The following is a 27,416-nucleotide window of genomic DNA, read 5'->3' as shown; positions in this document are numbered from 1 at the left end:
TGCACTCACTCACCGAATCACACACAACAATATGTTTTATGACACCAAGTTACTAGTGCGTTTACATATTATCAATGTGCAACCGATTCGCAAGATACAACTCACACATCTCGGTTTCAAGAATATAAGATGTTATCGTCTCACCAATCACTTGTGATACAATTCATGGAGTGATCCAAGTGAGCGTGGGTTTAATCCAATGCTCAAATCATATTCATAAGCACTCATGAACGTTGCAACAAACATTTGCTTATGTCTAATACTCTTTTAGACAATCCACACACCAATTCACGACAGTCTTCATTCATATCTACTTCCAACATATGAACGACTGTGGCCCGTTTGAATAATTCGATTATTCTTAATAAATTCAATTATTCTGGAAGTCAAAACATGCATATGTGAAACACAAGAATCATACTAATCCCATATGGCCTCAAACCTTTGAGTATAAATAAAACTCCTTTTATTTATCACCATATCGATTACTCATTATTTGTCGTTTCGGGTAATCAACTTCTTACTTGAATTATTACACTTGTCCCATGCTCTTAGCATGCACACAATGTTTACCTATGGTTCTTACTTTTGTGAAATAGATCAAATTGAACACATTTCCAATCATTCTCATTTCAGAACTCCAAATCCTTTTTCATAAGTGTGAGAATATCAAATTCTTGTTACTTATAAAATATGCTAGATTCTAACATTCTATGCAATGATCCTTTTGTAATGTCACTGCACCAAAGTTACAAAGACTATTGCCAATGATATTACAAAGTCCTCTATCGGAGATTGTTACAAGACAATTCCATAGACGTGATGTCTCTCACTCAAAGTACATTCTTTGAACATCCTTTTGCATAAAAGTTTCTAATCTAGTCATAGATTTTCAATATTCAATTCCTAATATGGACACGTTTCCATATTTTCCATATGACAACTCATTCTTAATAGAATCTTATCTATTCGTAATGATGTCTATATGGTCCATCCAATATGGAAACATTTCCATAATTTCCATATGACAACTCATTCTTAATAGAATCTTTTCTATTCATAATAATGTCGATATGGTCCATCCAATACCATACTTCCAACTACTCACAAGCGACCAATCCTCGTCAAACTTTGGATTGTCCTTTGATAGTTGTTTAATTATTTTAGTCAAAACCAATTCTAGTCCTTTTTTCCCTCTAAATGCGCTCGACATTTGGAAAATTTTAGAATGGTCAAACATTAAAGCATTTGTAATCGATCCTATACCCGAAGCGTATGGGACACGACGCATAATGTTTTATTTGCTATATTCTCAAAATTCGAATTGTGAAGAGGAATTCCGTAATCATAATCGAAATTTTAAGAACACACTATGTACCCTTGACTAAATTTATTAACATTTCTCAACCTAATCCTTTAGATTTGAAATGAAGCATAATATTCTCTCCCTTAATTATAGCAAAACAACTTTACAACCCTTACGACTTTGCAAGGATATAACTCTTGTTTTCTATAATTAATAATGCCAACTTGCAATACGTGCCTTAATAATCATACAATCATAACATTTATTCTCCCACTATCATGATGATTATTATAAAACATAACACTTATGCTCCCACTAGCTTTGACATGTATTCAAAAACAGCTTAACTTTTAGAAAAACAATGCTTATTGAATTTCTTAAGTTCATGTTTCTAATACTTAGTGCTTTGATAATCTTTTATCAAGGCTTCTTGAACTTATACACCTTTGCCTTAGATAGTTCATATGTGTGTGTAAACAATTGCCAAACCTCACAATTCAAATTATGGAAAGGGATACCGTAACCATAATCAAATTCGAGAATGCAATTTTACAATCACTATCTTCTTAAAAATTTTCTTAGTGAAAGCATTTCCTCACAATCATTTTCATGAAGGAGGAAATCTTATGACACTTAGATTTAAACGGTGTATTTGTTCCTATCCATGTGAATTTGTCAAAACCAAAGTTTACGACAAATTCAAACTCATATGGATCGAACTTTCTTGATCTCGATTTCTTGCCTTTATGGTAGCACAGCTGCCCACCATGTCTTCCAAGTAGTTAAGCAACTCACCTTTTCTTATCAATGTTCTTTCCATTGATCAAGGTCCTTGTCTTTTATGCATTCAAATGAGAACTCATAGGACTCACATGCATAATTAACTCAATTGGAACGGCACAAAAACAAAATAATGTCAACACGATATGTTGTAAACCTCAACTCGTGTGCTAGTGATGATCGATAAGGTCTATTTGATTTGTTCTTGAAACCTTTCAAGACCAATAAGACTCCTACTGACTCCTTGACATATAAGAATCTCTTGTCAACAACCATTTCTTGACAAACAAATATTCAAGAGTTAGTGTAGCTTTTATCAAAACACTTCATAAATGGGTCCTAGTTGGTCTTTGTCTTATCCAAGACATCACAACTTTCCACATTTGATGAATGTTATAAACCTTTCTAATTCTTGTCACTCAATGTCACAATCTTTACTCTAAGACTTGTTTTTGAACGAAGTATGTTTGACTTCTTGATTTAACCATTTCTTCAATTCTTGATTCCTCTTCTTAGACATACAATTGTACTAAGACTCACTTAGAGGATCAATTGAGATATGGTTCTTAATCATTAAGACCCATCATAAAGCATAAAAGGTACTCTCCCTTCTTCTTAGAATGGAGAAACTTTTATCTTTCTACCTACTTGATTCTTCTTATTCGTTCTACTATTGATTTAAACCTTTTTAATCAATTCCGAATTACACTTAATCTTATAAGTGTAATAATATTTACTAAACTTTTAGTAAACCATGACGAATATCTTGTTACTCTTATGGTGAACTTGATCAACACGTAAATTTTTGTGCTCGATCTCCTAGTCCTTCACTTGACACTTTGTCAACGAATTAGTCTAATTTCCAAATATGAAATTTCTCATTCATCATGCAACCAAGTTACGTGATTCCAAATTTCTGTCCAATTGAAACTTGGGTGATGAGAAACTCTCCCTATTTGGTAAATTCTCGACTTTCCATAAATAACATAAATAAGAACCAAATCCATTATTGTTAATAATAGAAACATTTTAACATCAATTTTTCATACATGCCATTACAAGGATAAATAAATAAAATTTAAAATCAAAATTTATTTTATTGCGGAAAAATTTGTCCTTACAATGCAATTCATTGAAAAACTATGCTAATACATCTTTCTTAGCAATCTTATTCTAACTCTAAGTAGTAGCTCAAGAATCTAATCTTCAAGTAATGCGATCGAAATCCATTTCTTCATGGTTAGATTCTGCTCACTTCTTCCCTTAAACTTCCTTTCTTTTCTTCGATCCTTCAAAACATCAATTGTAATCTTATCACATTATGTATTAAGAATCTAGAATAGAAGCTTAAAAGAGTTAGTCAATGGATTTTACCTAAAGCAGAGCCATACGTTTCGACTCTCCCATCTCTTAGATCTCTTAGGTAAATGGGGCAGCTTCGTCTCCAATGCCCTTTCTCTTGGCAATAAAAGCAAATTGACTCTTTTGGAACATGACATGGAACTACTTCAGACATTGCCTTTCTCTTATGATCAAACTTTTCAATCATAGCATGTCTTTCGTTGCCATTGTCTATATCCATAGAGGTCTTGAAGGCAGATTCACCAATCAACTTTGATTTTCTATTGCGCCAAACCATTGCTGATTCAGCAGCAATAAGCATATAGGTGAGATCTATAAGGGTCACGTCGTGGTTCATCATATAGTACTCTCTTACGAACTCACTATATGAGTTAGGAAGTGACTGAAGAACCCAATCAACATCCATTTCCTTACAGACAACGGATCCCAACATTCTTAACCTATCAATGTGTGACTTCATCCCTAGGACGTGTGCACACACCGACTTTCCTTCTTTATGTTTACTTGCCAAAAGGGCTTGAGTGATCTTGAACTTGTGGGTTAGGGAGAATAATTGGAGGAGGTGGAGGAAGTGAAGCATGATTTCTTGTTCCTCGATCGAATCGTGGAATATCATCTTCATGTGGAAAGCTTGTCCCACGGGATTTGGGAAGACCATAGTTGTCGAACTTTGACATCTACAAAACGGGAGAAAACGAATTCAAGTTAGTTGATAGATTGAGTCCTTAGTAAATCACCCAAATGAGATACTAAGGCTAGGACCCAACACAATATTCTACAACTCGGGAGAGGGATGCCGTAACCCAAATTGCAGAACATTTGAAGGTAAGTGAATGACGATTCACTAATTTCCACCATGAAAAACGAAAAAGAAATTTAAGTTTTAAATCTATGAAAACTCCTAGATCCTTTGAGATTCATTGAACATTTCAATGGCATGTTTAAATCTCGATATGCCCCTCTTGTTTGTGACTGGGATGCCGAGGATCACAAAGCGGGTGTGAATAACCATGCAAACTTACATGGTGCCCTCACATGTTACAGTCACCTATTCGATGTGCCGGTAAACCACACACGCTCCACCGAACTATGACAAACATTGAGTCACCCTTTGCTACCTTTGCTTAGAACCATTTAGTGTGCCGGTAAACCACACACGCTCCACTAACGTCTTTGCAAGGGCACAAAGTGTAATTTCATGGAATTGCATCAATTCACTTTTGCCTAAGTAACTAAGATTGGGAATTTTAAAAAACATTTAGTTACTTTAGTAATTCATTATACTTATAATGGAAGGTTTCGTCCTATCCTACCCGTTCGGCTAACGACCCTCCACTAGTCAAGAGTGCGGTGGGTAAGAGTGGATACCCATTCAATCGCCATTTTATAGGCAATTTCCTTAAACACCCCTTATAGACCAGCTTCGTGAATGAGGCCTACTAACGGTAAGACTGACTTTTACTCATACATATATATATATATATATATATATATATATATATATATATAATGTTAGACTTTTAATGTTATATATAGTATAGGGTGTATTTTACACTTTTAAAATATTAGGTGGTTTAATTTAACAATTATACCTTTAATTCAATTAAATTGGTAACCTAAACTTTTATGGATTTATTAAACCTCTTTTAATTATACACCTTAATTAATTAATAAAACCATAAGGGAGTGATTTGAACTTTTCAAAATATTACTAGGGTTTTAGAATTTAACATTCCTAATTAAACTTTTAATCAACTTTTAAATTCCAAAACTTGAGGGCAAGTTTCGAAACATTTCAAAACATTAGGGTTTAGAATTTAAATATACATCAAAATTAAACTATTAATCAAAATTTAAATTCCAAAACTTGAGGGCAAGTTTTGAAACCTTTTTCAAAACATTAGGGTTTCAACTATTTAAATTTCAAAACAACAAAACTTTTGGGTTTAAATTTAAACTATAAAACCTAAAGGGATTAATTTGAAACTATTCCAAACTTTGTCAAGAATATTCTAGATCACATAATTCAAATAAGGCAATTAACTATAATTGGTGGTTATCTAATTGATCTAGTTCAAATTCTTGCAAGATAATGATCAAATAATTTCCATAACTTAACATATATCAAATAAGGTAACAATTATCTAATTAGATGACCAAAATCTTTTATTTTGACAAGGATAATCATAAGGGATTAACAAAATTTGAATTTTATTAAGTTTAAACAATTATGGCAATTATCCTAAGCCAAAATAGGTAAAAATCCTGAAAATTCGCCTGTCTGACAGCTAAACTCGCCGAGTCCCCTTATGGACTCGCCGAGTCCACAATGGGACTCGCCGAGTACATCAGGCAGGAGACAAAAACGATTTTTTCAAGCATGAACAAATTAACAAGGCATCAATACAATAGAAACCAATCAAGGCTCTGATACCACTGATGGGTTTTGGTCCTAAGAACATCTTATGTGCTCATACAAACCTTAATGCTTGGATCTAGGTTTCTCTATTGTACATGCAAGTTATCCAAGGCTATAAACCCTAATTCTAGCATATGGAAATCGATATTAACATATAACTAGGTTTAAGATATTACCTTGATTGTTATGTAGTAATAACAATCCCAATTCCTCCTTGAATTGACTTTGGAAGGCTTAGAGTCACAAGTGTCACTCCTCTAATGGCTCACAAACACCATAAGCAAGAGGATGAAAAAGAGAGAGGATGGAGGCTGCCCAAAACGTGTTCTAACCCTGGAAAAGAAGTTCCCCACGTTTTTGAGCCTTAAGGGTTCTATATATAGTGAGGCTATTAGGGTTATCTAACAAGGAAACCCTAATTTGGTTGCTTAAGCCCTAAGCAACCCATAGACTCCTTTAATCAAGCCCTTGGACGATTTCCTTATGGGCTTCCCATAAGAATTCGTCCACCTCTTGATTTAAGACAATCCATGGCCCAAATTGCAATTATCTTATAATTACAATTCCAGTCCCTTAAGTTTAATTAATCTCTTTTAGTCACAAAACTAATTACCAATTAATTATTGACTAATATTAATTAAACAATATGATTTCTCCTTTAATATATTATTCTCATAATATATTAATAAATCATATTTAATCCTTTCTCTCCATAATTCATCCTATCAAGTTGCTTTGGTGAAGGCAACCCAAAAGGACCATGCACCATCGGGTCAAGTACATACCAAAATAGTTATGGACTTAGACACTAATCCAACAAAACACCCTTTCAAGCCACCCCCATCCATGTCGAGCCCCATAATTTCTTAACCTCCTCTTGTAGCAAACTCTGACTGTGTTTTTGGTTGCATTAAATCTTTCCCTAAAAGAACTTCATGCGGGAGAGATGGCTTGAGGGCTCAACACATTCTGGATGACCTTTGTGGAAAAGGGTCTGCTATAGCCACATATCTGATACATGCTATCACCTCAGTGGTTAATATGTGGTTAGCGGGAAGATGTATGGCCATTTTGGCAGAGTTTGTTGCTTCTACTCCTCTCACGCCTATGATTAAACCTGACAACGGGATCCGACCAATTATAGTAGGCACTATATGGAGACGTTTGGTTTCCAAGGTTGCCATGAAATGTGTGGCTAAAGAAATGGCCAAGTACCTTAATGATTTTTAGTTCAGGGTTGATGTGTCTGGGGGTGCTGAGGCTGTGTTACACAGTGCCAATAGGGTGTTGAGTGAAACACCACACTGATGTGTCTCTTGTAATGCTGACAGTGGATTTCTCGAATGCCTTTAACCTAGCGGATAGATCATCCTTGCTCCATGAGATTAAGAGGATGTGCCCTTCTATTTTTTTGTGGGTGAATTTCTTGTACGGGCAAGCAACGAGACTTTATATAGGAGACCAACATATATGGTCTGTAGCAAGGTGACCCCTTGGGCCCTCTTCTTTTTGCCCTCATTTTGCACCCACTTGTGCACAAGATTAGAGACCGTTGTAAGCTCCTTCTCCATGTTTGGTATCTAGATGATGGGACTATAATTGGGGATTCAGAGGATGTGGCTAGAGTGTTGGACATTATCCGGGTGAATGTTCCATGCTTGGGTCTTGAGTTGAACATCAAGAAAAGGGAGATTTTGTTTTGCCCTCATGTGACGGTAGGAAGCTTCGTGACGATTTATTCCCAACGGATATAGGGAGACCTTCTTTGGGGGTGAAGCTCCTTGGGGGGAGGCTGTTAGCAGAGACGCATGGTTTATTAGCAGGCTAGCCATGAAGAGAGCGGTCAATGTTGTTGATTTGATGAGTCTTCTTCCATAACTATGTGACTCACAGAGTGAGCTCCTTTTGCTTCGATCATGTACGGGTATTGCAAAACTTTTCTTTGGTTTAAGGACATGCCATCTGGTGCACATAGAAAAGGCAGCTTTGTTCTTTGACCAAGGATTGCGAAGGTCTATTGATGATATGGTGGTATGTGGAGGCCCCTTCTTCGGAGACATCCAGTGGCATCTGGCTTCCTTACCTATTCGTTTCGGTGGTTTGGGTTTGTACTCGGCATACAAGGTTTCCTCCTACGCATTTGTAGCCTTGAGGGCCAAATCGTGGGCATTACAAGACCACATCTTACATGACAGTGACATATGTGGTATAGACTCTGATTACCTATGTGCTATGACTCGTCTTCGCGATACGATTTCGAGATTCGACTGTAGCGGTTTCACTAATAAGGACACCGCCCCCTAAATCCAAAAAAGCATTTGCGTGTGCCCTTTTTAGCAAAATCGCCAAAAGATATGAAAGTCGGCTTCGACATGACTGTTAGACAGAAAGCAGTTTTTAAGTGTCTTCGGGCACCTCATGCTCAGGATTTTCTGGTAACTATCCCTATTGAGGGCCTCGACCAACATATGTCTCATGTAGAGTATCGAACTATCCTTCGTTACCGCCTCATGATTCCTCTATTCCCAACTGACAAAATATGCCCAGTTTTTCGTAAGGCATGTTTGAACACTTTTGGGGAACATGCAGCTCATTGTAGAGAGCTCCTTAGTTTCAAGCACTGACATGATGTGGTTAGGGATGTTCTCTTTGATGTTTGTCGGCGTGCTGGTATCTCCGCGAAGAAAGAAGCGCCCGTGAACTTTTTGACGGACCCGCAGGATGGAAGATCTACCCTTAGGCCGATTGACATTTTGGTCTTTGGATGGGTAAGAGGGAATCACGTGTGTGTGGATCTTACGGGAGTTTCTCCACTCATCGGTTTGAGGAGTGGGGGTTTCACAGCAGAGCACGCCGCTTTGAAAGTCGATGCGTGCAAAGTGGCAAAGCACGAGAATGCATGTATAGAAAATCAACATGTTTTTGTATCTTTTGCATTTGATATATTTGGTTTTCTCGCACCAGAGGCCGTGAAGCTTCTCAACAGAGTCCAACGGGTCATGCATTCTAATTTCATATCTCATAGATCCATGGATATTGTTTTCAAAAGAATTAGTTTTGCCATCTAGAAAAGGGCTCGCGGCGCAGCTAGTTGCCCGTTTGCCTTCCATCGATATGTATTGAACTTTATTTAGTTAAAAAAAATTACAAATTTAAAGCAGCAAGATGCCATTTTAATCTAAAGAGAACTACATAACTCAATTAAAAAAAACATTTGAAATCATATTCCTTTTACTCTAAAAAGGAGAAAGTAGAAAGCTATAATCCACTTAAATTTCAAAGTTTAATGTTTTTTTATAAGTTTTTAAAACTATAAATGAGATGCCATAATACACAAAACAATGTTTTTTTTTTCCTAAAAATTTGTAACCTAAGCCTCACACACATTGTGTGTGATTAATATCTAATAATCAAGAAAACAACTTGTTTTAAGAAATTTAAAGTAACATGCTATAATACAAAGTAAGCTTCTATAATCCATGAAAAATTCAAAGTACATTGGTTTTTAATAATTTTTAGAAAATAAAAATATAAAATGCGTTAATACACTAACAGACAAAGTACACTGTAAAATGAAATTCATCTAACTGAAATGGATATATAATATATAGGCATCAAAAGTCCATCAACAAACCATGTGAAGAAACTCTTAGAGCTTCAACAAACCATGACAAAAACATGATACTCTATTTTTGGATTTTAACTTTTGTTTTATTTTTATAGACATTTCAATGTAATTAATAATACGAAATCTCTTTATGTTATCTTATCTTTTTTTTTTATTGTGCCGACTGTTTTATAATTTTATATGTTTCTCGTTTTATGCGTGTCATAATCAGTGACGAGTTTGTATATATATTTGGTGGGTCACTTGACCCACCTTTTTTTTATATATATATATTACAAGTTATATATAATAAATTAGTGGGACTCACCTTAAAAAAATATGAGTGAACCATCTAAATATTTTTAACAAAAATATATATAATAATAAATTAGATATTCAAAGCTTTTGTTCTATTTTGTAGTAGCCCAATGTTTTTAGGGTATAGCCCAATAAAATTAAATTAAAAAAAAAAAGAAAAAAAAACAAGTTAATGCGCCTCACGAACAGTGTCTTTGAGTTTTCACAGGGCTTCAATTTCATTCAAGCAGCACCATTTGGCATTTGCCCAGTGCACACCATAGGTATATTACTTAATTACTCAATTTTAGAAATTTTGTCATTTTATGAATTGTGATTAATATATTATTTTTTGTTTTGGAATTCTAATACCACTAATGGTTAATGGACGATTTACAATTCCCAAATCATTAATCTTCATAAATCCCATGCATTGCTCCCGATTACAACTATTTTAATAATATCGAATAGTTACTGTGGGTTTTTCTTTTCAGTTGTTACTTTTGATTGCCTTATTCCATGATTCTAATTTTTAAATAGGCTTTCTTTATTGTTTTTAATTTTCATTGTCAATTGATTATTGAATTGTTGTTTATTTGTTTGAATATTTGATTGTTGTTTGTTTCAGAAATTAAAATCAAGAATGTCTTTATTCAAGTTTTTTAAAAAGAGTGATAAAAATACAGTAGAAGATAACGAGCAACATAAGCATATGAGAGTTGATTTAAGTTCACTACCTATTGACCCGGCAGAACGACCAAGTATGGAATATTATCATATGAATCAAAGAGATGAAATTAGAAGAGCATACTTGCAAAAGGACCTTTCCAACCTTAAAACTATAAGTTTCCACAAAGTGCTTTTGGAGGTAAACAATGAAGATTCAATATATCTTGGTTTGATGACAATAAATATTGGTTAGAATATAGTATAAAAGAGAATGCCACATTTTGTTTATGTTGTTATCTATTTAAATCTGATATACCAAACCAAGGTGGATCAGATTATTTTGTGAAATCTGGTTTTAAAGCTTGGAATAGGAAATCAGGACTAGATGATCACAGAGCTGGAAATCCACATATTATTGCTGTCCAAAAGTGTCAAAATTTGATGAACCAAAGGCAATCCATAACTACTGCTTTTGAGAAACAAACCACTTTGCAAGAAAAAGAAAATTGTATTCGTTTGAATGCTTCAATTGATTGCATTAGATTCTTTTTACGTCAAGGATTGGCATTTCGTGGTCATGACGAGACGGACGACTCGGATAATAAAGGTAACTTTCTTGAACTTTTACAATGGTTAGCTGATCGATATGATGTGGTAGATCGTGCTGTGTTAAAGAATGCTCCAAAAAATACCCAATTGAAATGCAGTGATATCCAGAAAGATATCGTGCAAGCATGTTCAGATGCAACAATAAATGTTATTATGGAAGATCTTGGAAAAGATTTTTTTTTGCAATTTTGGTAGACGAGTCACGTGATATTTCTTGTAAAGAACAATTGGCATTAGTATTGAGGTTTGTAAATAAAAAGGGGGAAGTTGTAGAAATGTTTGTTGGCCTTAGACATGTCAGTGACACTTCACCTTTGACACTAAAGGCAACCATTTATGATATGCTCTCAAAATGGAATTTAAGTAATACTAGCATTAGAGGGCAAGGCTATGATGGTGCTAGTAACATGAGTGGTGCATTTAATGGATTGAAGACTTTGATTATGAATGAAGCAAAATCTGCATACTTTATTCATTGTTTTGCTCACCAATTACAATTAGCCCTAGTGTTTGTTACAAAAAATCACACGAAGGTTAATGATTTCTTTGATGCGGTTTCTCGACTATTAAACATTATTGGATCTTCCTACAAGCGACGAGATAATTTAAGAATAAAACAAGCGAATAAAGTTATGGAAGCATTGGTTGAAGGTTTGCTTTATAATTGTACTAGATTTATTATTAAAATATTTTGTGGTTATGTTATTCTAATTAAACTTTTATATGGTAAATTTTAGGTGAGCTTGAGAGTGGTACCGGTTTGAACCAAGAAGTGGGTATCAAACGACCATCTGATACTTGATGGGGTTCTCATTTTCCATCTCTATTGAATATCAAGAACATATATTCTTCCATTTGTGAAGTACTTGAAGACCTTGGTAGAGATAATAGTGACCGTGATCGTAAAGCTGAAGCAATTCATATCTTAAGGTTATTAAAATCCTTTGATTTTGTGTTTTGTCTACACTTGATGGTTGATATCTTGGGAGTCACAAATCATTTAAATACAACATTACAAAGAAAAGACCAAGATATCGTAAATGCCATGAATCAAGTAAGTAGCTCTAAAAGAGCAATTCAAGAAATTAGAGATGTAGGATGGGAACCACTTTTAGGGAATGTTACTTTGTTTTGCGATAAACATGCTGTTAGAATTGTGGATATGGAAGATGAATATTATGATGGATTCAGTCGTCGAAGAGGTTCACAGGTTGGTAACGTTTGATATTACCAACTTGATTTATTTATTGTGTCTTGTCATTAGCATGTTAAAGATTTTTTTTTTCAGGTTAACAACTTGCACCACTATCATGTTGATGTATTTAAGGCGGTGATTGATATGCAACTTCAAGAACTTAACCATCGCTTTAATGAAGCCAACACAAAATTACTTCTTTGCATAGCTTGTTTGTGCCCGCGTGAGTCTTTTAAAGCCTTTGATTTGGATAAACTAATGGAAATGGCTACACTTTATAGGGAAGACTTTCCAACAGAATATGATCTTCAAGTTCTTGAAGTTGAACTTAAAAATTACATTAAGGATGTGCGAGAAGATGAACGATTTAATCAATTGAAGAGCATTGGAGAACTTTCCAAAAAGATGGTCGAAGCACAAAAGCATATAATATATCCTAAGGTTTACCTTCTCTTAAAACTTGCATTGATCTTACCCGTTGCAACAGCGAGTGTGGAACGCGCATTTTCAGCAATGAAGTTGGTAAAGACTGATGTACGCAACAAAATGGGTGATCAATTTTTAAGTGATAGTTTAGTGTCATATATTGAAAAAAATGTTTTAGATAGTATTAGTAATGATACAATTGTGAAATTATATCAAGCTATAAGACCTTGTCGAGTACAATTGTAAGAACTTAATTTTTTTTCTTTGCTTTTACGACTCGACCCGATCCGAACCCGCAATAATATATATACTTTTAATATATATTTTTTTTCTTTTATCGCTTTCATTTAAATAGTGAACCATGTTGTTTTAAGTTCTAGACTCGCCACTTGTTTTACGTTCTAGACTCGCCACTAGTCATAATGTAGTATAAACTAGTTTTACACGGGTCATAATCTAATTTAAACTAGTGATATTGTATTGTAGTTTTTCAAAATTGATGACAAATGCAATAAGCATTTAGTTTTGACTTTAAATAAGTAAATTTCTATTTTATTATTGACATCACAAACCTTGAAATATCTTTTTAAAAACATATTCTAAACGTTGAAAATTATTAAAAACTATTATTTTATTTACAATTTTCCCGTCCATGAACCAAAAAGACATGAGTCAGTGATGACTCATGAGTCAAGATATTAAAATTAACGTCTCTTTCTAAAACCTAGATATGGATTTACATTTAACATGGACAATTAATGCAATTGGTATTCAATCTGAGCCTGAATCCAATTGTAACCCATTGATTTTGCTGTTGATAATCCGAATTCTTGTATAGATTACAATCCAGTCCACAAATCGCCAACTTATTGTTCCCAATTCATCCACCTCATTGATCCGATGTTGGCAGCAGCATGCACCGCCGCCATATTCTACCCGCGTTTTACTCCAGACTCCGCCATCCGCGCCGCTCCGGCATTGAATCCAACTCTTTCCGTTAACTACTCGCTTCACCGGCCTTGTCGTTTACTTACTTCCTCACCGCCGGCTGATTTCAAGGTTTATGGCGACAAGAAGTCACAGCTTCCCGAAGTGTTCGATTCTTCAGGTTTTATCTTCTATATTAAGATGTAGAGCGTTTTTAATTATATCATCTCGTTTTTGCTTTCTGTGGACAGAGAATGAAAATTTAGTGTCGGAAGAACAAAGTTACGAAGAAATCGACATCGGATGGTTACCTGCATTTCCTCATGTATTGGTTGCTTCTATGTCAAATTTCCTTTTCGGTTTTCACATCGGGTAAATCTCCATCCACGAATGAATATTTGGTGAATGTAATCACAATATCACATATATATATATATATATATATATATATATATATATATATATATATATATATATATATATATATATATATATATATATATATATGAATAGAATCACCAACAATTTTAAATTCAAAATTTATAATAGACTTCTTGGGTTATGATTTTGAATATACTTTAATGCTGTAATGCAGTGTAATGAATGGTCCTATTGTATCTATTGCCAAAGAGCTAGGGTTTGAAGGCAATTCAATACTTGAAGGGCTGGTTGTCAGCATCTTTATTGCAGGTGCTTTTCTGGGAAGTGCAGGCGCTGGTTACCTGGTTGATCGACTTGGTTTCAAAAAAACCCTTCAGGTTGACACAATACCTCTGATTCTTGGTGCCATTTTAAGGTATTTTTTGTTTGAATTCATATAACTTTCCTTTCACAATTTTAGTAATCTGTCTAGTCCTATGTCTAAACTCTAACGTTTATACAAGAATTTTACAAATTGTTAACACTTTTGACACATAGAATCTTTACTGGTTTAACAGTGCACAAGCCCACTCTCTGGATCAATTATTATGGGGACGATTTTTTGTGGGTCTTGGTATAGGAGCAAATGCAGTTCTTGTCCCTATTTATATATCAGAGGTATATTTCTTTCTGAGGCTTCTTGGTAATTTTTTGTTGAATGAATTGTCTTAAATCTTTCCCAGATATATAAGAACTTAGACTGATTAAAAGCTCAGCGTTTCAAAACTAAAAATAACACAATCTTACATTAAAGAATATAAATTTCATAAAGTTGCAGCATCTCATTACATCATGAAAGCAAATCCTTATAAAGTCATCATCATCTTTTTTCAGGTAGCTCCAACAAAATACAGGGGTACATTGGGGAGTGTGTGCCAAATTGGCACATGTACTGGAATTATCGCCTCCCTCTTTCTTGGAATTTTCTCAGACAGTGATCCTCATTGGTAAAACTCTTTGAATTATGTTTTTGTTAATTAGGATTTTTTTGTTAAAAAATGATCTTTTATTTTTATCACCATTTATTGAACTTTTGACAGGTGGAGAACAATGTTGTATATTGCAAGTGTGCCTGGTTTTATTCTAACACTTGGTATGCAGTTTGCTGTAGAGAGCCCCCGTTGGCTATGCAAAGTAGGGCCCATTTGGGATTTTCTCAACTTAACTCCCAAATAATTTCAATCACAAGTTCTTGAAAAAAAGGGCACAATTTTGTTACCAAGTAAAAAATAAGCTTACAATGAAAAAAAAAATGATTTCAGAAGATTGTATTGATTGATTGTGAAGGCTGGGAGGCTTGATGAAGCTAAAGAAGTTATCTTTAACTTGTGGGGCCCATCTGAAGTTGATAAAAGCATTGAAGAATTTCAGTCTGTTCTTAAAAATGATGGTGGTGATTTGGACAGCAGATGGTCAGAACTTCTAGAAGAGCCACATTCTAAAGGTAGTGTTATTGTTTTTAAATATTTTGTGTTGTATTTGTATGTAAAATTTTAAATGAATTACGAATTTTCATTGTTTTAATGTTGTAGTGGCATTGATTGGAGGCAGTCTTTTTGTACTTCAACAGTTTGCTGGCATTAATGCTGTTCTTTATTTTTCATCTTTGACTTTCAAAGATGCTGGAATCTCAAATGGTGCATTGGCAAGCTTATTTGTTGGATTAACCAACTTTGCAGGTTTTAAATGTGGTGTTATTTATTTACATTCTGGTCCTCATGCATGAATCAATATGCCACTAAATTTTCTTATTTTTTTAAATAATTACAGGTGCACTTTGTGCTTTGTATTTAGTTGATAAACAAGGGAGGCAGAAGCTTATAATTGGAAGTTATCTTGGAATGGTAAGATCTAACAACTTCTTCATGTAAATCAATCATTTTAGCCTAATCACATGAGGGTAATTTTGTCTTTTAGTAAAAGTAGGAAGAATGGAATTGATCACCTTCTTCTACACACCCATAGCAATTGTGAAATCCATGAAACATGAAATTTGAAGGAATTAATTTGGCAACCAAACACGTCATGTAAATTGTAATGGAATCTTGAATTCCAAATCCGTTATATTCCCCTAGAATCCATGACCCAAACAAGTTGGTAAAATAATGCATAAATTGATAAAAAGTTGGTAAAAAAAAAAAATAGAAACATGGCTATATAAATCAGTAAAAAGTTGGGTAAAGAAATGAAACATAGCTCTTCATAAATTGGTAAGAAATCCACTTTGATGCATAAATTGATAAAGAAAAAAAAAGGTGTTTTACCCTATTCTTTATATACATTTTTTTATTTCTTTCCCTACTAAACTTAAATTATTACATATTCTTATTACAGGCAATATCAATGTTTCTTGTTGCCTCTGGTATCGGCTTTCATTTAGATGAAGAGCTTCGTAACAACTTATCAATTTTAGGAACCATCTTGTAAGAATAGTGTTATTATATCATCTTTAATATCAAAGATTATATATATATAATTTTTTAATTTTTTAATTTAATATTAAGGTACATATTGACTTTTGCAATCGGAGCTGGTCCAGTAACGGGTCTTATTATACCTGAGCTTAGCAGCAGCAGGACACGTGGAAAGATCATGAGCTTCAGTTTTTCTGTTCATTGGGTATGATTTATTTATTTATTTAGTAGTTGTTGATTTTTTAATATTATTTTGTGTATTTTAATTCAGGTGTGTAATTTCTTGGTTGGACTATTCTTCCTGGAGGCAACAGAGAGATTCGGTGTGGCGCCGGTTTATGGGAGCTTTGGTGTGGTGTCGTTATTGGCAGCGTTGTTCTCTTACTCTTTCTTGGTTGAAACTAAAGGAAGGTCTCTTGAAGAAATTGAGATGTCACTAAACCAAAGTTTCACCAAACAGGACTAGTAAAATGATTTTTGAAAGAGAGTTGGATAATTTGAATGAAGTCTGTTTGAGTGTTGACTTCATATTCTTAGTTTGTTATGATGAAACCTAATAAGATTTAGAAATCAAACATATTTTATGTTTTAGATTTTGATTAGTTTCATATTTAAAAGGAAGCTTATCGTAGGAAAGGGAGAATGGAATCTACAAACTAGCTAAAGACAAAGGGACAGAGAAATCGTTAGGTTTATTAAGGACGCCAAGAGTCCAAGAGTCGAGCTTTAGTGAAGGATGAGGATACAAGAGGAAATCTCATAATTATTTTCGTTCTTTATTTAATGAAGGATTTGAATGTGGAACACTTTGTTTATCTCCAGACATGCGAAGAGGGTTCTTGAATGCGGATTAGTCGCGAGGAAATGAAAGTAGCTTTGAGGATGGTGCTTTCGTTCGCATGGGGTGTAGAGTTGACGCACATATGTAGGTTTGATTGTCCCGTCTCACATATAAAAGTGTTACCACGACTAAGAATTTTAAGTTCTTTGTCTTTTGTTTCCATTTGAAGATTTCTCCAACATCTTTTTCTCGAGTTATTTTAAGGAATTAGTATTTTGATATTTTCATCATACCTGATTGGTGATTTTGATTTTTAACAGAGTTAGCCATAAGCATCAACATGTCTTGTCTAGCATTATCCTAAAGTTGATACCTTTTGAAAACCACTTGGACCATTTCTAAATTTTCTCTAAAAATTGTCATGATATATAGAACAAAAATTAAAGATTTGATCCATTTGGTTGGCACCAATGTACAATTTTGGTCCAAGTATTCAAAATTTGAAGCGACTCTTGTGGTTTGTAAATGACTATATGATCCTCATTTTTATTTTTTATTTATTTATTACATTTTGGGAATTAAACATTATAATATGGACCCCAAACAACCACCATAATCAGATATCTAACCTAAAATCAGAACCAAATTAAAACCTTTGAAAAGTCAAAACCAAATTCAAGCCTATAACTGAAAATTCAAAACATAAACAATATTTGATTCCAAGTTAAATCTAACCCTAAATTTGAATGGGAAGGAAAAAGGAGGATGAGTAGATGTGACAATGTCAGACGAGGTAAATGTAGCTAGTGCTTTACTTGCTCTTGAAGTGAGATGAAAGAAAAAGGTGGTCGGAGGAGATGAGGCAACGCATGAAAGACAGATGATAGAAGGATGAATCTTGATGATTGTTTTGGAGGTGGTGTTGATGGGCCATCAACAAGAAGGAAGAGGTGGGCGATGGAGCTAAGGTGGCGGGGGAGAGTTGGTGGTCGTGAGGTAAAGAGATGAGATGGTTGGCAATGTAATTTGGATCCATGGATATGGTGACTAACTCAATCACCAATTATTTCAATCAAGACAAATGTTGTCTCTTTCATATTTTACAGAAATAGTGTATACAGTTTATACAAAACAAAGAAAAAAGACATATTAATGGTAGATTAGTCACTTTACCTATCATAATATAGTGTCAATGGGAAAAAGGCAAAAGGATTAGGCGTGCAAAATTTTCAAACCATGAGGATGAGCCGCAAATTTTTTGAATATTTGGGCCCAAAGTGCAGACTATTGCTAACCATATGGACCAAAATTATAATTTACTCTATTATCTACTAATAATTAATTTTTATTAATTTACATCCGTTTAAATAAAAACCAACCAACCAATTTTTTATACACAAAAAATGTGCGGGAGTGCACCAACCAGGATCCGCCAACAAGGATGATGGGATTTGCATAGACATTGGCTGCTCGGTTGACCGTTGGCATGTCACTCTCAGTTTTCACGCATTGACAAATCGGAGCAATCATCGTCGTCGTCTTCTTCTTCTTCTTCTTCTCTCGATGCGCCGGGGCTAGGACTATCTCTATTGGTCTTATAGATTTTGGATGTGTATTGACCTAGTTCGATCAATTTTGAGAAGAGATAGGGTTTCTCTCGCATGTAAAAGAGATGGATTCCACGGGTATTGATGGCGGTGGCGAAGGAGTGAGTTTAATAGAAAGAGAACGGTCTCATGTGGTGGAGTTAGCGGCGTCGACCGAAGGTTCCGATCCAGTTTCGGAGGACCAGATAACTCCTCTTTTGACGCAATCAGACAAGCCCAAACTCAGTATATTTACCGTCTCGTACCCTAAGCGAAAAAACAACAAGGTATTTTAGAAATCCATACCACAAATTGAAGAAAATAAACCCTAGTTTATGCGTAGTTTGTTGCTCATGTCTGTAGCTTTGATGTCGTTTTATGACTAGAGCTCACTTTTTTTGTAGGAATTATTCATTCTCGCTTATATCCGAAATTGGTTATTATAGTGTTTCTTGATGAGTAACCAGTAATATTTGTGGCCATTGCAGGACCAAATTGCAAGATTAATTGAAGCGGAGACATCCCCATTTACACAGTTTATAATATGGACATGGGGCGGATCTAGGTATTCCGGTATGCTAAGCATGGTTTTATCATCTTCTATCTACTTCATCATGGAAGTTCTTCAGGATGTTGGCTCTGGTTAGTAATTTCTTACTGTATTGGAACAATTGCCTTTACTAAATTACTAGAATAACAGTAAATGTGAACATTATATAGTTATGTTCTAGCTACACAAAAAAACTGACAAAAAGACTAAGCTTAAACTGAATGCTTGATGTGTTTACTAAGTTTCTTATGCAATCAGAAATAATATGTACAAGAATTTCATGTTACTGCTTGGATTATTGGCATTAAGGATTGCTACTAGTTTGTCACCAGTTTATCTCACTTTTTTTTTTGTAATGACAGCTCAAGCAATTCCTCTTTTTGAGATAGCATTTACAAGATGTGTAATGATCTCCATATTATCATATATGTGGTTAAGAAGAAGTGGAGAACCAATATTTGGGCCTCCAAATGTCAGGAATCTTTTAGTTTCAAGGGCTCTTACTGGATGTATATCTTTGTTAACTTTCATTTACAGGTAAGTTTTCTTCCAACACCACCTGCAGTTTGAAAAATTAATAGTAATTTATCATTTGTCTGGAAGTGCAAATTTCTCTTAATATTTGATTGACACTTTATTTATTTTTTGATTTTGCAGTGTTCAGAGATTACCTATGTCTCAAACTATGATATTAAGCTTTACAACTCCAGTTATGGCTTCAATCGCAGCACGCTTCATTTTGCATGAGAATTTGAAATTAGCAGAATTAGCAGGTAAAATAGCAATTCTATTTATGAAACAACTGATCATATTTAGAATTTGATACAATCAATGCATTTCAAAATTCTACAATGTATATGATTGTAATCAGAGTCCATATGTCACCACTAACACCAAAACCTAGTAAGTTAACATATTGTAGGACTGTTTTTACAGAATATTTAGAGTTACATTACCAAACATTACCCAATTATGTTGGTTGCTAAATATTTAGAGTTACATGTTTTTCTGTTAATTATCATTTCCAACAAGTTTGATAAACATAATTCCAAAATAGGATCAACTTAAGTCTTGAAATGAGAGGGTGTTAAGATTTGATCAAAAATGTCTAAAATATGGAATAGATTGAAGGTATTGGTTTTTCATTTTTTTCTTATGATTGATTTTTTTTTTTTTTGGGTTTTAGGTATTGGTTTCAGTTTTTTTGGTGTGCTCTTTATACTCGGATCACCTATCAGCATACAAGGTACATAAGTGAGTTGGCAAATCCATGTAACAGCCACATAAGCAAAGGACTATAGTTGTCAAGAATACTTTTTTTAAAGGGTGAAAAATGGAGTTACCAAATCTCTTCCTTTTGTTGTTCAGAAGTTTCAGGAGAAGGTGGAGGTGTCCATGGAGCAGGCCATGTTTTTGCTGTTTTGATTGGTTCATTATCATCATTGGCTGGTGGAATAAGTTACTGCCTTATAAGGTCTGCAGCAAAAGTCTCTGATCAACCTATGTAAGTGTGACTTTTCATTTTATTATCATTATTATTATTTTAATATAAAATAATAATTTTGATTTCTGTTTCAGGGGTACTGTATTTGCATTTGGCCTTCTCTCTAGTCCTGTTGCAGCAATATGCATGATTGCTACCCAAGTAAGACTATGATTTGGTAAAAATTAGATTTTACTGAATTTGCTGTGTTTATTATCTTTATATCTTATTTGTTTAATATTTTGTTGCAGGAGTTTGTGCTTCCTAGCTTCTATTCTTTCATTCTTATGATTGTTCTCAGCATATTGGCCTTTTTTGCTGAGGTGAATATGCTTAAACTTAAATAATATACAATAAGCATTCTATTTATTTTGCAATTTTTTCCTAAAAAATAATATTATTTTGCTGCAGTTATTTCTGGCACGCGGGCTTCAACTTGAAAAAACCAGCAAAGTTGCAAATATTCAATACCTTGAGGTAAGTTCTAATTCTGGTCAAGAAACATGTTTCATTTAGCTCCAACTTAAAAAAAAAAAAAATGGCTTCAAATTTTCATATAAAGTAAAATTTATGAGATTGAATTGGAAAAAATGGTCCCAAAAGTTTTGGGATTTTTTGTGAGAACATAAAGAACATATTCTTGATGGATAAGGGTAGATATATTGTAACCTTTTGTAGTATGCACAATCGCATCTACCTTTATTACAAAGGGAGCTTCCTGGAAGCCCGCAAAAATGTCAATACAACAATAATAGAAAATTTGTTTTTTTTTGTTTTTCAGGTGGCTTTATTTGAGTTATGGGGAATGGGATCTTCACGAGTGATTGTGTCATTTGGTAAATTTGTTGGATGCTTTCTTGTATTTGTTTCAGCTTTTTGTACCATTTATTTTGGACCAGAGAAAGAGATAGAGATGGAGTGACATCAGCATGTCTTACAAAGGTTAGCCATGCCATTGCCATTGCCATGTCACCACCCATTTTTGTTTTTGTAAACATTTTTTTTCTTCTGAAAGAAACAATATACCAACCAAAATCAGATATATATAGAAACAAATTTGGTTTATTTACATCACTTCAGTTATGTTTAAAAAATATTCCAAATACATGATGTAATATTATCTACTAATTTACATGTCACGAAATCAGGGCTAGAATAAGATAAGTTGATACGTTTCGTTATCTAGCTACAATTATAGTATAAAAGTTAATGAAGTTTGTTGTTTAACAAAAAATATCTTTTGGATCATGCACGTTATTTATTCAACACATGGAAGTGTTTGGATATTCTATAAATGCGATTATTGTGTTATTTCATAAATTTGGTTTTGATTATCATTTTGTTTTCTACAACAAATTTATTTGTAAGATTAAACTATAAATTTAATACTTATTTATAGTTTTTATCGGAAAGTAGACCGGTAGATGCATAGAACATTGTGTAATGATCTATAAGTTTGAATTCTAAAATTGCTTTAAACTTGTTTTAAGTTGCACATGTTACTTGTATAGCGGCAAAAACAGAAATGGTTGAAACATGACACAGATCAGAAAATCTTAGATTGAGAATTTCAATTCAATAATTAGCCATTAATATATATATATATATATATATATATATATATATATATATAGAGAGAGAGAGAGAGAGAGAGAGAGTTTTCAATAGAGAACCATTATTAATCAAGAAAAAAAAAACTAATTTAAAACGTCGAAATTTAAAACGATCAACGGCAAAAGTAAGGATTGTAGACTTTTATAATATATATATATATATATATATATATATATATATATATATATATATATATATATATATATATATATTTATATATGGTTAGGTTCATTTGAGACCACTTATATTTTGTGAGACCGTGAGACGCATTTGTTTATTTTTTTTTATTTTTTTTTAGTTAATTCATGTTCCGAAAATAATATTTAAAAAAAGAATTTTTTGATTTTTCCATTTATTTTGCATTTTAAAATTATTTTTAGAATATGTACAGTGTAATATTCTATTTAGAATATTTCACGTATTTTTCAAAAAAAATAGAATTTTTTTTTATTTTTTTTTATTTTTTTTAGTTAATTCAAGTTCCGAAAATAATATTTAAAAAAAGAATTTTTAGATTTTTCCATTTATTTTGCATTTTAAAATTATTTTTTAGAATATGTCAGTGAAATATTCTATTTAGAATATTTCACGTATTTTTCAAAAAAAAAACGGATTTTTTTTTTTTTTTTATTTTTTTTATATTTTTTTAATATTTTTTTTAGTTAATTCAAGTTCCGAAAATAACATTTAAAAAAAGAATTTTTGGATTTTTCCATTTATTTTGCATTTTAAAATTATTTTTAGATTTGGTCTCACGGTCTCACAAAATTAGAATGGTCTCAAATGAACCTAAACCTATATATATATATATATATATATATATATATATATATATATATATATATATATATATATATATATATATATATATATATATATATACACCGGATTATAAGAAAACTGAGTTCCTTTTATTTTTATTTTTTTTGGCCATGTTTTTTATTGAAAAAAAAATCTGAATATACCATTATTAATGATTTCTTGTTCTCTTTCCACGAGATCCATATTGATATACAAAAAATAAAAAAAAATAACTCATTTCATTATTTGTTATTTGAAAAGTTAAGGCCTATTTTTTATCGAAAATTTTTAATAAGTATATCAAAATTTATAATTTTTGGTTCTTTTTAAACATAAATTCATATTGATGTAAAAAAGCGAAATTTCAGTATAGATTCACAATGTGAATAATAGTAAGTCAGATTCACATTGTGAATGTTAAAATTGAAATACTTATAGTTTAGCTTCACAATGTGAATATGAACTAATCGATTTTTTTTTTCCAATCGTTGATGATGTTTATTAATAGATCGGCCCTTAGATAAGTGATCATTTATCTCTTCCTTGTTCTTGACATCGTATAGACATGAGACATGGATTAGAATCAATCTCATGGTCCAATATTTTGTTTCTCGATTTCCCGATTTGTGATGACGTCATCAGACAACTAATTAAATACATCAATTTTGTCCTAGTTGGGCCTTGCACTATAATGTCAACATCAAATAACCGAGGGGCCCAAAGATATCGTTTTTCCTAAAAGGCAAAAGGAACGAATAAACTTTTCCTAAAAGGCAAAAGGAATGAATAAACTTTCACTATATAATCATAACTTTTACTCATCATATCATATATGGAATTACACTTTATAACATCCAGTTATAGATGTGTTGCTGCAAACCAATACACAACATATTCGCATACTATGACTTATATGTACCTCTGTTTTTAAGAATAGAAGATATTATTGTCTTACAATTACTCGTGATTGAATCCATGAAGTAATCTATAAGCGTGTGTTTAACCATTTCTCAAAATCCTCATTTTCTAAGTACTTGTGAATATTGCAGCAATCCTTATGCAATGTCCAATCCCTATGGACAATCTACAAACAATTCATGACAATCTTAAAAGAATGATCGAATGGAAGTCTGGATTCTGGAGCAAAAAAGAAAACAAGAAAATTAGTTGACTGATAAATTGAAAATATCGTTGTTGCCCTGTTGATTTTTAAAATCTGCATGAATAAAGCATACTCTATAACCGCAGAAAACTCAATCGTCCCTACCTCACGTTCTCTGCACGCTATTCGCTCACTCGCTTGTTGCTCATGCTCACATAAAACTGGACATCATTTTACCTCTCTGGACAGCTGGAGTTTGACTTCTAGTGATAGTGTTGGATAAGGTGTCTAAGTCCATAACTATATTTAGTATGAATTTGACCCGATTTGGCATGGTACATTTGGGTTGCATGACATCATAACACTTGGATAGACAAAATGAGAAAAGAACACTTATGGTTTGATTAATATCTTATAAGCTCTAATATATTAATATGCTATTTAATTACTATTGATCAAGAATTAATTTGGAATTAGTTTTGTGATCAAAAGAGACTAATTAAATATATGAGGATTGATTTGTAAATCATTCATTCTTATATAGCGAGCATATGGTTCATGATTCACTAGATTGGGCTAGGACCCATTGGGTGCTCTATGGATGCTCCATGGAGGTTAAAACCCATGGATCATGGGGGAAATGAAAATCCATGCACATTAGGGTTTACATGGTGTAACCCTACATGTAGCACACTATAAAAGGACCCCATAGGCTAGCAAAATTGGCACTTAGAAAAGAACAAGGATGGATAGCCGATTTTGTGGTGAAGTGTTCTTCTCTCAAGTTATTCCAAGGGTTCTTGGTGTTGTGTGAAACATTTGAGGCATCACACTTGGGGTGCTAGGCTCACAAGGTTTCAAGGAATCAACTCCACAAGAAAGGTATGTCATTCTACTGGTTTTTGTATTACAATTACCCCATGCCATGCTAGTTAGGATGTAAACCTTCGAAAAATCAAATTTGCATGTATATTAGAGAAAATAAAGATCTAAGGTTTCTAGGGTTGCATGTACACCATAGGAGTGTTAGAATGCTTAAAACCCATCAGATAGCTAGGCCTAAATCTGATTTAAATTTTTATTACACATAATGTAAGAGACAAAATTGGGACCTTGAAAATAAAAGTGTAATACCCTGTTTATTTATTAGATAAATAAATTAATTAATGAGCAAATGGTAGCCCTAAAATAAATAATTATATATCAAAGGATGGTCTCGAGTTGCTAATAGTCACAATTTTAGAAGTCGGTGGTTAAAAGTGTAAGTTTTGGATGGGTTCCATAAAGAATTATGAGGGCAGGGATTATTTAGTAATTTTTGGGACTTCATTTGAAAAGAATTGGTAGAAGAGAGGCTGTTTTAGTAAAAATCGGACTTGATTTGTAAAGGGTTATAAGAGACAGGGTTAAAAAGGTAAAATATGGACTTATTTTGAAATAAATAGGAGCTAGAGGGACCATTTTGGTCATTATGGTGAACCTTTAAATGAAGTGGGTATTTAAGGGTTGCCAAACCCTAACTCCAAGAGAAGGTCGGCCACACCCCGTTCCCTTTTCCTCCTTCAGCCGCAAACCCTATAGCTCTCTCTCTCTCTCTCTCAGTCGTCATCTCATCGCCATCACCAAAGGACCACCGAATAGCTACCATGTTCCGTCGCTAACAAAGTCCGAGAGGCATGAAGAGATCGGGAAACTCGTTCGTGAAGGCCGCTGCTGTTCGTTATGGGTTGCTGCCTTAAACCACCGACGCCGCCGCCGCTATTCTTCTTCTCTTCTTCTGTGTAACCCGTTGCCGCCTTGTGAGTGGAGGAACTCATGATGTTAGTGTTTGGGAGCTGCTGTTAAAGGCCTTATGGTGCTGGTGGGGTTTTGGTCGAGTAACTGTGAAGAACCACCATGGTAGCCGGCCATGGTGGGTGCTGCTGCCACTTGTGGGTTCGCTACCGCCGCCGGACGCCACTTGATCGATGGTTGGATCATGTGAGCAAATCAGAACCGCGTAGGTTTGTGGAGGTGTTGCTGTTGAACTCGAGACTGGTGGTGTGAGGGTGGTTGGCCGGAATTAGTGAGAAAAACCACCACAGGCACCACCGTGAGGGGTGGCTGCCGCCATGTGCCGCCGATGTGTGTGTGTGTGTGTGTTATTTTTGTATAGTGTGTGCGTGTTATTTGGTGAGTTCATTGTAATTGTAAAAAATTGGATTAATGAAAGACAAACCGAGAACCACCACCTTAGGGTGGTGGCTGTCGCCTCCTGCTGCCACCGGCCGCCGTGTTGGGTGGTAGTGTGCTTGTCTTGTGAGTCGACTCGATTGGGGATGCTTGAAACCCTAATGGGCTCAAAGGAGCTCTAATGGGCCCAATGAAGCTTAATGGACTCTAATGGACCCAATAAAACCCTAATGAGCTTACTAAGATTTTAGTGGGTTTAATAGGCCCGATAAAGCCCTATTTGACATAAAAGGCCAACAAATTGATAAGTGGGCTAATATTTGGATTGGAAAACCCTAATGCCAATGAAAACCTAACTTTAAGAATTAATCGGGTCATACACACAAGAATTATTTAATAACTTGGAATATTAAATAATAATCATTGGCAGAAATTAATCTAAGCAATATTGGACTTAATGGATTAAGTCCTTAACGGGTTAAGTATGAAACTTAACCATAATCATCATTTTATGTTAAACCCTAATTTCACTTGGGTTTATTGTTGGGCCTTTCTATTGGGCCTTGATGATTGGGTTATTGAATGGACTATCCAAGATCAAGCAAATGATCTAGAGTAATTTAATGGGCCTAGGGTAAGGTCCATGTAAGGGGCTTGGGCCCAATTTGGAAAATTGGTCCATAGATGGGCCATAGTTTGGGCCTTAATGATTATATGATGTTGGGCCTTAGAATGAGACCATGTATAGGCCTAGGCCCAATTCGGAAAATTGGGTCATGTGTTGGGCTTTGATTTCTAATTGACTTTGGGCTTATGGATTGGGCCTTGGGCTTTAAGCCAAGTTAGGGGTAATGTAGTAGTTACCCAAAGAATATACTATTGGTTATGTATTGGGA

At 33.9% G+C, this 27,416-nt stretch overlaps 3 protein-coding genes across 4 annotated transcripts; all 3 read left to right on the top strand.

Moving 5' to 3' along the window:
- Window positions 1-8,239: 8,239 nt before the first annotated feature.
- Window positions 8,240-12,916, top strand: LOC145050481 (uncharacterized). Its single transcript, XM_078998726.1, has 7 exons — window positions 8,240-8,302; window positions 10,400-10,667; window positions 10,766-11,196; window positions 11,310-11,700; window positions 11,787-11,807; window positions 11,913-12,259; window positions 12,338-12,916. Exons 1-7 carry the CDS (start codon window positions 8,240-8,242, stop codon window positions 12,914-12,916), a joined length of 2,100 nt encoding a protein of 699 aa, XP_078854852.1.
- A 475-nt stretch (window positions 12,917-13,391) lies between these two features.
- On the top strand, window positions 13,392-17,469 carry LOC145054258 (Major facilitator superfamily protein). The gene is made up of 12 exons (XM_079002407.1): window positions 13,392-13,778; window positions 13,849-13,969; window positions 14,193-14,393; window positions 14,536-14,635; window positions 14,852-14,964; window positions 15,058-15,151; window positions 15,305-15,461; window positions 15,550-15,696; window positions 15,788-15,861; window positions 16,352-16,440; window positions 16,522-16,636; window positions 16,703-17,469. Exons 1-12 carry the CDS (start codon window positions 13,571-13,573, stop codon window positions 16,895-16,897), a joined length of 1,614 nt encoding a protein of 537 aa, XP_078858533.1. The 5' UTR covers window positions 13,392-13,570; the 3' UTR covers window positions 16,898-17,469.
- Window positions 17,470-18,613: 1,144 nt separating this feature from the next.
- LOC145054259 (putative membrane protein YMR253C) lies at window positions 18,614-21,896 on the top strand. Of its 2 annotated transcripts, none has more exons than XM_079002409.1 (10): window positions 18,614-19,085; window positions 19,287-19,440; window positions 19,711-19,885; window positions 20,006-20,121; window positions 20,535-20,594; window positions 20,720-20,852; window positions 20,927-20,993; window positions 21,083-21,154; window positions 21,243-21,308; window positions 21,613-21,896. In XM_079002409.1, exons 1-10 carry the CDS (start codon window positions 18,885-18,887, stop codon window positions 21,751-21,753), a joined length of 1,185 nt encoding a protein of 394 aa, XP_078858535.1. In that variant the 5' UTR covers window positions 18,614-18,884; the 3' UTR covers window positions 21,754-21,896. The 2 variants fall into 2 exon arrangements, with proteins under 2 accessions (XP_078858535.1, XP_078858534.1); XM_079002408.1 differs by having other exon boundaries at window positions 18,615-19,085; window positions 20,717-20,852.
- The last annotated feature ends 5,520 nt before the right edge of the window (window positions 21,897-27,416 follow it).

This window comes from Lactuca serriola, chromosome 5, assembly GCF_051521515.1.
Source record: "Lactuca serriola cultivar US96UC23 chromosome 5, Lser_US96UC23_V15, whole genome shotgun sequence".
In the NCBI taxonomy this organism is placed as follows: Eukaryota; Viridiplantae; Streptophyta; class Magnoliopsida; order Asterales; family Asteraceae; genus Lactuca; species Lactuca serriola.
This window is presented reverse-complemented; position numbering and strand designations above follow the sequence as displayed.